Source organism: Chiroxiphia lanceolata, chromosome 1 (genome assembly GCF_009829145.1).
Source record: "Chiroxiphia lanceolata isolate bChiLan1 chromosome 1, bChiLan1.pri, whole genome shotgun sequence".
Lineage (NCBI taxonomy): Eukaryota > Metazoa > Chordata > Aves > Passeriformes > Pipridae > Chiroxiphia > Chiroxiphia lanceolata.
The window spans coordinates 141,530,987-141,545,253 of NC_045637.1; the positions used below are offsets into that span (position 1 = coordinate 141,530,987).

General features: G+C 38.3%; 1 protein-coding gene across 6 annotated transcripts in view; it reads right to left on the bottom strand.

Annotated features, from left to right (window-relative positions):
- Positions 1-14,267, bottom strand: part of NRP1 (neuropilin 1) — a 113,092-nt gene that overhangs the window by 38,549 nt on the left and 60,276 nt on the right. For all 6 annotated transcript variants that reach the window (XM_032686068.1, XM_032686085.1, XM_032686077.1 and 3 more), the window contains one exon: positions 12,520-12,686. In XM_032686068.1, coding sequence (XP_032541959.1) covers positions 12,520-12,686 — 167 coding nt within the window. The remainder of the gene's footprint in view (positions 1-12,519; positions 12,687-14,267) is intronic.

The following is a 14,267-nucleotide window of genomic DNA, read 5'->3' on the forward strand; positions in this document are numbered from 1 at the left end:
GTAGCAAATCTTAGCAAACTGCTGGATAAAGAACAACATCTGACATACACGGCTTGAAATTAATATTACTGCTTCCTGTCGTCATACATAACCATGTTGAAGTATGGAAGACCTTATTTTCAGAATGAAAATCTGCCTTGTTAAATAAAATACAGTCATTGAGGGAACTGCAGCAAGGGAGCAGTTTTGCCAGCTTTTAACACTCCTACTGTAGGTCTGTTCAACAGCCTGAGAAAATAAAGGACTGAGTGCTGGAGTTTGATTAACAACAGGAAGCTTTTTGTTGTGGGCATCTCTTGTGGCTTGAAAAGCTGTACAATCCATCACTTGACACAACATACCAAAGTAAATATTTTTAGAGAACCGTGTCATTTCCCTAGACAGCATACAGTGCTCTGAGTCAGATTAACTATTGTGATGCTTCACTGTTCTTCTGTCAAATATCTAATTAAGTTGATTTTTTTTATTAAGTACTGCTTTTGATTTGACCAATCATGCTTCCTCAAGATGTATATACAACTAAGACTTAATTCCTTTACTTATTACATTACAATGCTAAGTAAAAATGGCACAGGCTCTAGTAGAAATTCTGAAAATAGTTTAATTAATTTGGTTGGAAAATTACTTCCAGAAGTCTTCATCCTTGAAATGTGTAGTTACTACAAGAGCACAACTCTTTTATTTACAGGGTGTAAATATTCATCCTGGGTTTAAGTGAAAATAGTTAAGCCTGTAAACTATCTCAGATCTTTGTGCAAAATTCTCAGTGATACTTGTGGCAGCTCCATAAAGAAAGTGCGGAGAAAATACTGCTGTTATTAAGATCTCTCCTGAGTCACTGAAGTCTTTCTCATTGACCTTGACAGCAACATCCTGAGAGCCCCAAAAGGGAAAGCAGCTAACCACACGCTTAACTTCTAGTCTGTGCTTAACAACTATCCCCAGTCAGCATGTTTTACTGAAGTGATGCTTATGTGACTTGGCAAAAATGGGGAAGCATGAAAGAAGAGATGAGCAACATTCATGCCAAAGCAACAGGAATTCTTGGCAGCAAAAGGGAAATGAACTTTCTCTAGCATTTGAAATATATATTCCACACAATCTTGACCTTCTGCTTAAGTCCTTTTCTGCAGCAGAAAAAAACATAAGTGTAAAGATTCCCTCAACTGAAAACAAGGATTAGAGTCAAAGGATGCTATCATGTTGAGCTACTGATGCTGGGATTGCAGTATTGAGTACAATAATTTTTTTTAGAAGCAGATCAACCAGTTTCTATGAGAGAGAATTTAAGATAATGATGAAAAAGTGTGACTGATGAACATAAGATAAACTCAGTCATCATTATGGAGCTGGTTCAAGAAGGAAAAGATGCAGAAAGCACAAGAAAACTGAAATCCAGAAACAAAAAGGAAAAAAGAAAAGACAAGAAAATAATGAAAGAAAAAGCCTCTGTGCCTCTGACAGAGAAAAGATAATGCTTGTGTGGGCTGTGTTGCATCTGGATTCATGGCACATTCTCCCACTCTTATGTTAATTTTTTTTGCATAAATCAGAAGCAACTAATTAAAAAAGAAATATTTAATTCTGACATGTTCTTTGAACTGGTGTTCCATCTGGTTCTGTTTGAATAGTAAAATCTGCTGTAGTCGTAAAAATTGGCAAGCAGCACTCTGGTAAAGAGAAACAAAAGAGACTCAGTACAGCAGGTTAATACACTAGCATTTTAACTGGAGACATTTCCAGAATTCAGCAAGCCAAATTGCTCCAGTATGGAAACTATAAAGATCAAATGTGAAAGAGAAATGCTGCAAGTGGGCTGGGAGCAGCACTGACGCTGGTACACGAGCTCTGTGTGATACTTGTAGTGTAGGTCGTTGAAGAAGCTTGGTTTACAAGCAAAGGCAATGCAATGCTCCCCTGAAATGGGCTCTCTCTGTTGTGTGAAATGCATCCAGTGCACATGCAGTGATAGGGAATGATCCTTATGTTATTCATTTGCAAGCTCCACCTTTTGCATTCAGGTGGTGCTCTGATATGACACAACTGTTATTCAGAAGACTCAGAAAATACCTTTTTCTTAATTTATTTTTCTTACTTGAAAACTGCTTAAAACCTGAACACCAAGATACAATAAACTCTGATAACAAAGGGAGGAAAATGCAGTCGTATTGGGTTTTCTATAGGCTCTGGGATCTAAGCAATCAGCATCCTATGCCATTCAAACCCTCTCTGTAGCAGTGAAGAAAGGCTGATTAACTCCCAGTGCTGTAGAAAAAGATTGTTTTACATCTTTCAGGAACATATCTTGCTGTGAAATATTACTTCTTTAAAATGAAAACCTTTGCTTCGGCACTACATTAACTTGCAAATGGATAACCTAAGACATGTACAATGACTTGGTCAAAAAAAAAGGGGGAATTTGAATGGCCCCTTTCTCCAGCTAAGATACTTAGGAACCCTTGCTGAGCAATAAATGAGTCAGGAACGTAATACTTTTAATTAACGTTTTCTGAATACTTATTTGTAATTTACATTTAATTTTAAACTTGAGCTTAATCCTGTGATCTGGAATGAAGACAACTATTTAGTGCAGTTTGAATGTGACCTTCCCCGGTTTGTGTTAGAAACTATAGAAAAGGGAAACTCTATAGCAATACTTGCAGAACTACTCTTTTCTGAGAAAAAGGCATAATTGTAGGACTTTCTTTCCCCTAAGTGTACTGAGCAACTAATGCACAAATGGGAAACAAGTAATCCAAAGCTTCTCTATCAGACTTCTTCACATGTGAATAACTAGGGTTTGGGTAGAAAACACTGAATTTTGCCCATTAAGTTCTTTTGTAGAATTTTTCTTTTTTGCCAGCTGCTGTCCTGTTAAAATCAGAGGGTAAAGGCAGAAAATTATTACTGATTTATAATTTTGGTATTTTGAATATAAGTACAATATTACATGTGTAAACAGTAATAACTTCTGCTTCTTCCTGTTTCACAGCATACCTATGCTAATGGCTAGGAAGCTGTTAAGCAAGGGATGATACACTATGCAAAATTAAACCTCTGTTGTCTCAAACAGTACACCTTGATGGTGTAGATAGATCTGACAGTGCAATCTCTGTGTTCAGAGTCAGCTCCACTGAAATAACTGGAAATTACTACACTCAGATATTTTTGAAAATTCGGACTTTGGGTTTTCTATAAAAAATCACAGCAAAATCATGAAAAAGTGCCAGTGTCTATGACATAATACTTTTTAAGCCTAATTTCACTGACAATTGGAGTAGGCGTATAACCTGTGTCACATAGAAATGTATGTATTTTCTTGTGATCAACTTTCTCATCTTGGAAAATCATCACAGTCTCTTTAAATCAGTCATTCATTCACAGAAGTCTGCATTCATTTATTCTCTGTTAAATGGAACTGTCAGTTTTGTTGCACCAAAATTCGATTTTCTATTTCATACACATTGTGTATGATGATTTTAACTTACTACTGGGTCACCAAGCAAGCCACTGCTTTTTCAAAGTATGAGTTTCTGCTACCTTCTTGAAAAACATCAGGTAGCTGCAGTTAGATGATGTGGTGAGGGTACTGTAAATGTATGGTGAAAAATGAGTGACAGGCTGCACATGCAAAGATTATTCCACTTTTTCTGGTATGTCCTTCACAGCTCTGAGGAAACGCACACAGGTAGATGAAATACTTCTGAAGTTGTGATTTGGAAGTCCTGCTGCTGAGAGTGGTACTCTTGTCCCGTGCTGGTGGAGGAAGGGGGACAGCAGAAGGGATGGTACAGGCCAGTGACTGCCAAGACAACTTCCCTCAGGCGCTGAAACAAACCAGGGAGATTGTCCCCAGCTCTGCCCTTCCCTTAGCAAAACACTCAAACTCCAGCCGCAGGGATTTCATTGTCAGGGTTTCTCTGGCCAGCTAATGATGCCTGGTTTGTGTACCCTCACTAGCCTATCTAAAAGTTACTCTATCTTCAGCTAAGTAAAGAACAAAGCGATTGATTTTTAAGTGCTGTGGCTTTTTAAAATAAAGACAAGGGTGTATTTTCTTAGTTAAGCACATCATGAGAGGGGGGGAGCACTCCTGTGGACAGGTAATTTTTAAGGCCTGATAAGAGCATTTAAAAATTATTCTGTGCTATGTTAACCCTTCAGCCAATAGCTTCAAGTTGGTAGGATTTGCAATGGAAGAATCTGCTCCTGGATCTGTTAAAGCTGAAAGACACTTTAGTCTTTAGTACAATAATCTATAACCTAAATTTGACCAGTTAAAATACACCCTGATTTTATATGTGATAGAGCAAATTGATCCTTTCATCAGCTTCAGGGGATCAGCACCAGAAATGAGTTTGGTCTGAAGCGTTCAACAGAAAATGCAATGAAGAGAAAGACCAGACTATACATTACAGCTGGTTGGTGGAAGTTATGTGTAAACAGTACTTCTCTGATGAGAAGCCAATTATTCCTGAAAACAGAGGAACCAAACCTCAGCTTAATGTTTGGTCAACTGTATTTTCTCTGCTAGTAGGTTTGTTTGTCAGTCAGCTTTGGAATTTATTCCAATGCCTTTTTAAAGACTTTTTTTTAAAATCCTAAGTGAAACCATTAGAGGTAAAGCCAAAATGAAATGAAGTGTTTCCTTTTTGAAATATACTTTTTTTTTTTTTTGAAAGAAGACAAATTGCTTTCTGAAGGGCAGGTATTTACCAGTTGGAAGAAATCTCATTTATCCTTCCACTTTACCTATTTTGCTACTGCTGTGAAAATGTCACCTAATGGGTAGAACAGAATTAAACTGGGACAGAAAGGCAGGATGACAGAAAGACAGGGGAGGCAAATAATAGCTCAGCAACAGAAAATCTGGAGCATGGATGCCGGGATGGGGAAAGGCCCATAGGACTCATGAACTCTACAGCTTCACACTATGGTGCAGGTGTGGAAAGAGTGAATAAAAATGCATAATTGTCTCTGCAAAGCACTCAGCAGTACACCTATCATCTCCAGCCCAGGGTCGGCCCCGTGAGAACAGAGACCTTTAGCTCAGTAATAACTCTGCTTATTATAACACACCTCAGCTGTGCGTTCCTACCCAAGGCAGTGCTTCTCGCCACTGGCCTTAGCCACTTAACTTCTAGCCTTGAGCTTTACCTCACCCTCAGTTTGACACCTGCCTAGTCTTGTAGATTAATTATTTCTGCTAGGCTCAGAAAAATCTCCTTCTGAGACACCTTCCTTCACATCTGCAGAGGGTTCTGGCTGCGGTGGAGCAGATGTGTTGCAGTGCCTGGTAGCTGGGTGGGCAAAGCTGCCTCAGACCCCACGGGGTCTGCAAGCCATCTGGGAGAGAGCTTCCATACCAAGTAGAATGGCATGAACAACTGATTCTTTTGGCATGATGGCAGCTTGAAAGTCAGCAAAGTATAACAAATATTCTGAGTCAAGCCAATGTGAACCCAATGAATGGAAAAATAAAAACAAAAACAAAAGAGGGAGAAAAATAATTTTGTACAGAATTTTTTAAGTGGCTTTAATTTCTGTGAAAGTAAGTAAAAGTACACGCTGTGATTTAAAAAACAAAACAAAACAAGCCTGTGGCGGTTAATTTAAAACTAATTTTAGTTTCAATTTAAAGATTTTAATTTCTTTACCTCCTGGAACCAACTAGTGAAAGTGGGGTAAATCTACAAAATTATTTTAGTAGTTGCTGAATCAGTGTTTTTGCTGGACACATTTTTAATTCACTATCTCAGCTCTAAAGGACCATCTGTCTTGCAGCCATTGAGGGGATGTAGGGCTAGACTGGGAAGTGGATGCATAGGTAATTACAGAGCTATACACAAACTACCCAGATCTCGGCATAATGGATCCTCTGAAAGAACCGAAACTATTATAATGATTAGGCTGGTAGTGGAAGCTCGGAGGGGCTCTACTTCTGCTGCTCCTCCATATGTTGCATGCAGGATTGCTTGAAGCCACACAGGACTCCGCTCTGTATTAGGGCTGATGCTGAAACATGTCAGAGGGAGGTAGAGAGGATTTTACTCTAAACTGCATTTTGCACCTGCACTTCTGGAGCAATAAGGCTGCCAATGGTTTTGCGCAGTTCTCTGAGCATCTCTTCAGCCTCCCCAGAGTGATAAATCTATGGCTGGGAACTTTCTGGTACTAAAATAGCTCTTAAAGCACTTTGAATAATCAAAAAACCTTCATACTTTGTAGGGCCCTTTTATTTCTCCTTCTCCCTCTTGTCTAATTTCAGTACTTGCCTTTGTGAAACTCTACCATTTATTCCCATGTCACAGTAAATAAAGGTACGAATGTATCCTGCTGGGTCAATTAACCTCGGTTCTGTGCTGTGTCACAGTCTGTACTGGCTGTGATTTCCAGAAAGGAATATTCTTTTGTCATTCTTTGCCCATGTGCAAAGCATGTTAAGGCCGTTAAGATAACTGTAACACTTTCCCACACAAAGCTAACTCTGCTTTTTGTGATTTCTGGAGTGCAGTTATGAACTGTAAAATGACATGAACCAAATACTTGTATTCTAATGACTCGTATTCTAAAGTGGTAGAGAAGACAAAGGACTGACAGTTTTTGTGCTTTCATGTCAGTGTGCTCCCTAATGATGGGCAAGCCCCACCACAAAGCCTCTGAACTCTCAGGCAGTCCTTCAAAGGCCAGGGGAATTGGGAGGATGAGATTTCCCAGTTTTCATGTTATTCTATGCAGTAGTATGATGCACTTCACTATCAAACTCCAAAAGAAACAGAAATGATAATAAAAATAACAGGCATTGTTGACTTCCACTTCCTTGAGCTTTCATGTGAAATATTTAGATAAGCTAGCTTGGTAAAGTCATCCTAAATGGCTGTGTGATGTAAGAATAAACCTGTTAATTAAACAAACATAAATACTGCCTATATTTTTAAGTGAATACCTGATAAGGAAATAAGCTACAACACCGATAAAACGTCAAGACACTAAATGATGAACTGTGATTATTTTCAGAGGTGATATGGGAATAAACCTGTATTAATCTATATACCAGTATATATCAGTGATGTTTGCTCCTGGGTTTTGCTTACAAAGGAGCAAATGATGAAGAATGTAGGTTAAAATGTAAAGGAATGAAGACAAATGTGGAAGGAAAATTCCACCCCAGAGTTCTCTCTCAATTCTAGTGAAGTAGTGTATACATAGAAATGTTTTAAATCAATGGGAGTATATTTTCCTTCCACAGGAGGGAGAGTTAGTGTTAAGTAAACAACTGATATTTCAATCAGTGAAGGCAAGGGGGATCTCCCAGGTTGTTTTTTGAGACCTACTCTTACCTCTCTGGCCTTTCTTCAGACCCCTAAATGCTGCAAGAGGCAGAGGGAGAATTTTGCACTGGATCATCTGGTATTCCTAGGGCTTACTGCTCTAGAGGACTAGAATTACTCTGCAGGAGTTGAAGGTGCCAAAGGGATGGGTGATGAAGTGAAGACTGGCAGGCAGAGGCCAGAGGGAGGCAGACAAAACCTGCTGCTCGTGCCAACCTCTGAGTCTGGATGTTTGCATATGATACCAGGTCTGTGCCCCGCTGCAAACTCCAGCAGTATAAATTTGGGCTGGATTAGCCGTTTATGTCAAATTAGCCAGAACACACAACAAGGAGTTCACCTTAGTGTATGGCCTTATGTCAGCTGCAGAATGACAGATAGTACCAAATTCAGAGCATAATGTCTATTTATGTTAACCCCCTGTTAACCTTTTTGAACAAATTTGAACTGGCAGAGTGTGTTTATAGCAGAGTAGTGCTTTTTGGTTTATGGCTGCAAAGTTTTGATCTGATACTAGGATTCTTAAAACTGGATTTATGGTTTTGTCCAACCCCAGACATAATATGAACTGAAGATCTTGTGTTATTAACAAACATGCTTTGCTCTCTGGGCAAGCTGGAGGTCTTGCTCACTGTTACAGGATAAGAGAAAAATTGTGCCACCCAGAAACTATCATCCAGCCTTGTGGGAGTGTAAAGATTTGTGTTATATGCATTATAAGAAACGTTTTGATAGAAAACATACAGATCCTGCAGTAAAAGTACCCAGAAGGTGTTACTCCTTGTGAGTTTGAAAACCCACACCATTATGAGGATTGATGGTAGCAGAGGTTCCCAGTGACCCTGGTAATAGGCAATCAGTCTCCTCTCAAAACCACACACACATGGGTTTCAAGTATCTTTAGCTGAAGACACCTCTCCTGGAGCTCCCCTGACTCCTGTGCTGCCCTGGGGGCTGCTGGCCACAAGCCATTGGGGCATCCCTGAGAGGCAAGGGTTTGCCATGCACAATGTCTTGGAGCTCCTGCTCAAAGGATTCAGAAATAAGATGCAAAGTTCCCTAAATATAGAGATTTTTCATGTTATTTTTTCAGATGAGTGTAAATGTAACTGCTGTTCTTAAATGTGAACATTAAATCTACTCTGTAAAAACACAATTACTGCTGCCATGGTAGACATCAGTTGTCCCTTTTGAAGGAATGCCTTGAAAATGCAATCATAAAATCCCTGCACGTTATGGATTTCATTAACATTGTATTCCCCTAGGATTCCCAATTGCACAATAACAGGAGTTCTTTAAATTTTAAATACCACAGACAGGAACAATTTCACTAAAACCAGATGTCAAACCCTCGCATGGGCCTTCTTACTGGTTCTAAGCACTGAAACTGGCTGGTAATTGATACCTATTAACATGTTTGTTGTTCGGATTACATAAATGGAAACACTATACTATTTTTCCTGTGAAAGGATACGTTAATGAGGGACAATGACTTACATTGCAATGGCAGTTCCCTGCTCTTGATTAAATTAAAGGGCTGCTTTTATTTTTTATTTTAGATTACACTGTTTCAAACTGAAGGGCAGTCAAGTGTGCGAAACATAAGTGCAATAAACAAGTAGGTTGAGCTTAAGGTTGAGATGTTAATAACATCCCATATGACAATAAACTGCCTTCATGCTTATTTTTGGTAGCCATTGCCTCATGCAAATATTGTTATTCCATTCATATTGGAAAATCCACAGACTTTATTAATGTGTTTTTAAAGAAGAAATTCAATCTGGAGTGACTCTGTTTCTGATTAAGGAATGACTCCAAATTTCGAGTTAGACCAGCAATTTTAAAAAGTGTGTTTGAGGGCAAAAATAAAATGGAGAAAGTACTGTGCAGACTTATAGTGTGACTGTGCTATGAAAATTTTAAATCTAAGCTTTGACATTTATATCCAAACAACTGAGAAATAAATGGAAATGCAATTTTTGTTTAGCGGAGCCCTGTAAGCAGGTGGCACTCAGATGGACTCAGTAGTTTGTACCTGTCAGCCACAAAGGGAAGTTTTCCACCAAAGAATAGGTTTCCGGTCCACAGATGGAATTCATGCAAATTCATTACTAACAACAAGCCAACACTCTTTTCCTAATTATTTTCAGCGAAATGGTCCAAAAGACTTCAACACCTCAAAGGAGACAATCATATCACATGCCCTCTAGACGTCCTCTAAAGATACCAATCTCTTTTGGCTGATACTTAACTGAAGTTTTCTGCTTCTTTTGTCTTAACAAGAACATTAACCTTCAAGGGAGAGGTAAAAGGAAGGGAAAGGAGAACTATATTATTTCCCTTATACAAAAAAATGATACACTGAAGAAATTAGTTTTTGGAGCTGTTTTTTCAAGCTGTTTTACCCATGTATGACTGTACATAGCTCATATATATGCCCTAGTTGCATATGCATATTATCAATTTAAAGGCAGACATCACTATTTAACCAGTTGCAGTGTGTGTGCAGGTATGGAAACCTGCAATCGTGAAAAAATTAATGATTAACTGATATACACAATCTCTGTCTTTCAGACAAGGACATACAGGCAGAAATTTTCACTTTGAAAGTTCTAAGTTCAGCATTGCTGTATCCTTCACCTTTTTTTCTTTCTGTTGAATATTTTCTAGAGTTCTTGCTCTGTGCAGCAAAAATTCATTTATGCTGTACTGTGCAAAAGCAAATAGTTCACATAAGTGACTAGTTTACAATAGCACACACAACAAAGCAGAACAAAGTGACCTCAGTCCTTCATATACACGTGCCTTCCTCCTTTTATAAAATGTTACAATTTTTTTTTCTATGGGGAATTTCAGAGTATTTTATCAGTTACATGTCCTTGGTTGTTTTTCTGTAAGCTCTTATGGAGATGAACATCTGTTCCCGAGGATATTTGTATAGAAGAAACAGGGGATCTCAATATTTTATCCAGACACAAACTTGCAACATGCACTTACTGCCAGTGGCATCAAGACTTCATAGAAGATGGCAGTTCACAGGCACAAGAACCCTGCTACTGAGGTTCCTGATGGTCTGAAGCCCTTAGCACCCATCTCAAGATTGTCAATTAACAGGAAAGCATTTAAAACACAAGCGGGAGTTCGAATTATCAATGTTAGTATAGAATGAAACCACAATAAATAAGCATCAGAGTCAAAGATAAGTTAAACTGTTGTACTTTGTGAAAAGCCAGGGGATGGTGCACTCAATCTCTGAACTTAGCTTGGTTGCTTCTGCTACAGAAGTTGAGTGGTAGAAACTACTAACAGTAGTCCCTTCACGTAGGCCTTGGGCAGTGAAGGAGATGCCCAAGGGCAGATTGCACGCAAATGATGACCAACTTCTTGGCTGATGTGGTAGCTGGAGGCAGCATAAAGCTGCCAGAAATTCTGCTCAGTGGTTGTTTCAGGCCCTGGGCACTCTGGTTCATGGCAGGAGGCAAAGGAGGCTGAGAAATTCATGGGCAGAAGGACTGACGAACCCTGAGCTGTTTTAAGCATAAACCCTGGAGTATCCTGAATTCTGTTGTGTCTGTTATTAAAGAAGTTAATGGTTAAAAAAAGTCCTTTGAAACTTTTTCTCAGAAAGATCTAGTTCTAAGTGAAAGGATTAAGCTATATATATAGGTATGTAGTTATCATAACTTAATAAAGTTAATAAGCACACAGAACACATGAATGAGATTTGACTAGCTTTCTTGTTTTGATTATCCAGTCATAAATGTGCAAGTGACAGCAGAAAAGAAGGAAACAAAGAAAAAGTGGCAGCCCTCCGACCAGATGAAACACATGGAATTTGATTCTAATGCATTCCACCCTTTTTCCATGTGCATTCCATGGATTGCAAGTGGCAATGATTAATAACAAGCTTTGCACTTAGATAAGGTTGAGGAGATTTTGATGTTTATTCCTCAGTAATGAAAAAGGATAAACAGATTTCTTTTTTTGCCAGTCTGAAGTCTGATTAGGTCCATTGTACAGGATCACCACGTTGCCAGGAGTTCAGGATGCACAGGGGCCCCCAAGCAGGACACCTGAGAGTCCCGTTGTGTGCCAAGGATCAGAAATGAAAGATTTCCCCTTCTTTCTTCCCTTTACTAACTACTACTCAACATGTTTTTAAGCTTTCTTGCAGACAGCAAATCTCACAGGAAACGCCAGTGTGAACATTCGTATGGAAGGCTAATAAGGCATTGTTTTTATATGTCAGTTAGTAATTTCCTATAGAAAACAACAGAAGCAGGAGGAATGTTTAAAATCTATGAACAAGTTTTGAATATTAGTAATATAGATCTAATATACTCAAGTATTTCTCTTAGCTTTTGCCAACAGAAATAGAATCTAGGTTTCAGCTAAGCAGTGTAAGGCAATGCACAATTGAGGCAAATCAGTGGCTTTTTTCATATAATGATGCTAATACTTGCCCGCTAGTATAGGTTTTTTGTATACAGTAATTCATATGAATAATCTTAAACTGTTCAGGAATCATGTGCCATTAAGCTATGGACCTGATAAAACATATTAAAAAACAAGCCCAAACAGACTGACTGAACTCAAGGATCCTCCTCACGGCAATAAATGTTTGCAGGATTTCTCCTGTACTAACAGAGCAAAGCCAAGGCAGCTCATCTTGCTAATGAATGTTGTGTTTAAGGATGTGGAAGAATAGCCACTAGGCAGAGACCACTGAACTCATTCTGTGTGTACCATGTTCTAGAAGAGACATAGGTCTTTTGAGGTGAAATCTGAGTGCATGAAAACACTATGTTGTATTAATGCTTAACTGTAATCAGCTAGAGACATAGCACATGCTCAGCTTACTGGGACATTCCACTTTAAGTGCATGTTAAACTAATATTGACTTTTCCACTAAACCAAAATCTCTGTTATTTGTGCCCAGAAGACTGAAAAAACAATAGATGTGGGAAACAAAAGAATTAATCTTCCTGACCTTTTCTTTTTCTATACCTTTGGGAGTAAGTCTTTTTTTGTGTGTCTAATAGGGAATATGAGATATTCACTTGCAATCACTCTTAAATTATGTAGAAGTACTTTACTGTGTTATTTTTTTCCTTTCTTTTTCATCCTCCACATTCAATAAACTCCACAGAGTATTATTAATAATATCTTTAAAATGTAATTTTTTTACCTGTATCCATTCTCTGATAGAATCTTCCCCTGGGGTCCATCCATTCTCAGGGTAATTTAGCCGGGACCTTTCTGAAGACCAGATAGCGCTGTACTGGGAGGAGACAGTGATTTGATCGGAATGAATTTCTCCGGACTCCATACCTAGTGGTTCCATGCACTGGAAATCTGAAGAAAAATAAATTACCATCATTATTATGGTCAGCTTTTTGATTTAGATTTTGAATAATGAGAACATTTTCCTGCTTTGAATATGAATATCTAAAGAATTTATTTTTATGTGACTTTGAATACTTTAGCAACTTTAAGTGAGGCAGTATTGGGTTTATGGTGTCATTCTTAATACTGTCATTTGAGTTGCCATGGCAATTCCTGCAGTAATAATGCTATACAAATATTTTTAGCCCAGCATTTTAGCCATTTCAATATAGGACAATAGAATTCTCTATTCTAGGCTAGCACAAACCCTTCTGTGGATTCATAAAATAAACCAATGTATGTTCATCTCATAATTATGCATAAACCCAGGAAAGACAAACTAGATGACTGTACGAAATAATTTGATTTTAAAACTATTTACTTCCATAGAAAAAGTATAAAATGCTTAAAAAATATTGTTAAAATTTTATCCATCCTCTTTGGATCCTACACACTGGAGTGAAACACAGTAACAAATTTTGAATCTAGGTCAGAAGATTATTGACCTAAGGGAACTACCACCTCTTCTGTAACGTGATGTATTTTAAACAAGTTGATCATCTTCATTCAATCTTTTTTTATTGACACAAAAATTACTTAGATAATTTAGAATTAATTGACATCCTAATCACTATAGTGAGTTCAAAGGCTAGTAGGGCACGAAGACTCAATTCTTCTCTCAGTCTTCAGAAATAAAGGCTCCAACCTCTACTAAAGCAAGAGAGGCCAATGGCTTTAGACAGATCCTCACACCCAGGTGCTCATGTTCCCCTCGTGACAGAAGTGGGGTAGGAGAAACAAACATGTGCCTATGCTTCTGTTCAGGGACTTCATATTCTAGAAATATAATTAATTCCTTCATTAGAAATCTAAGGTAAAATATCAGTGTGCGAAGTGGAGGCCCTGACAGCTGGATATACACTCCTTTTTATCACACCTTCTCTGGAACTGATGTTTCTCTAACAGAGGGGTGGGTGCTGAGTTGAAGGTTTCAACATCTATGAGTTGGAAAAATGAGATTAAAAAAAAAAAATCCTATTTTTAAATGAAAATTAAAATATTCTGCAAAAAGTGTTTAAATCTTTTACCAGGAATCCAAAAATCTCCATTCAGAAATGTTATAAAGGGTATTTTATAGGAGTTGTACTTAGAGTGACCCATAACTGAATTATCAAACTTGTTGTCAGCTGCGTTTTCCATGGCATATGACCCTTTCCCCCAAATCTGTGCTGTTTCAGTGTTTTAGGAACCTTGGGTGAAGTACTGGAGCAGAACTACATTAGGGTATAAGTCTCAAAGTAAATTAACCTCTGCTTGAAACCTGAAGGAGAGCCATAAGCCACTGTAAAGAATGCAAAACATGGTAGGTGGGAGTCATATTAAAATATCTAAAAAGTAAGTGTCTAGTTTGATCTAGACATGTTGGCTTTCCCTGTAGTCTACTGAGAGGGACAAGTACCTCCTAGGGACATCTCACATGTCTGAGATAAGCAGAATGAGCTGTCCTCTGGAGGTGACCCTCTCTGTACTGACAACACAAAGAGAAAGGGT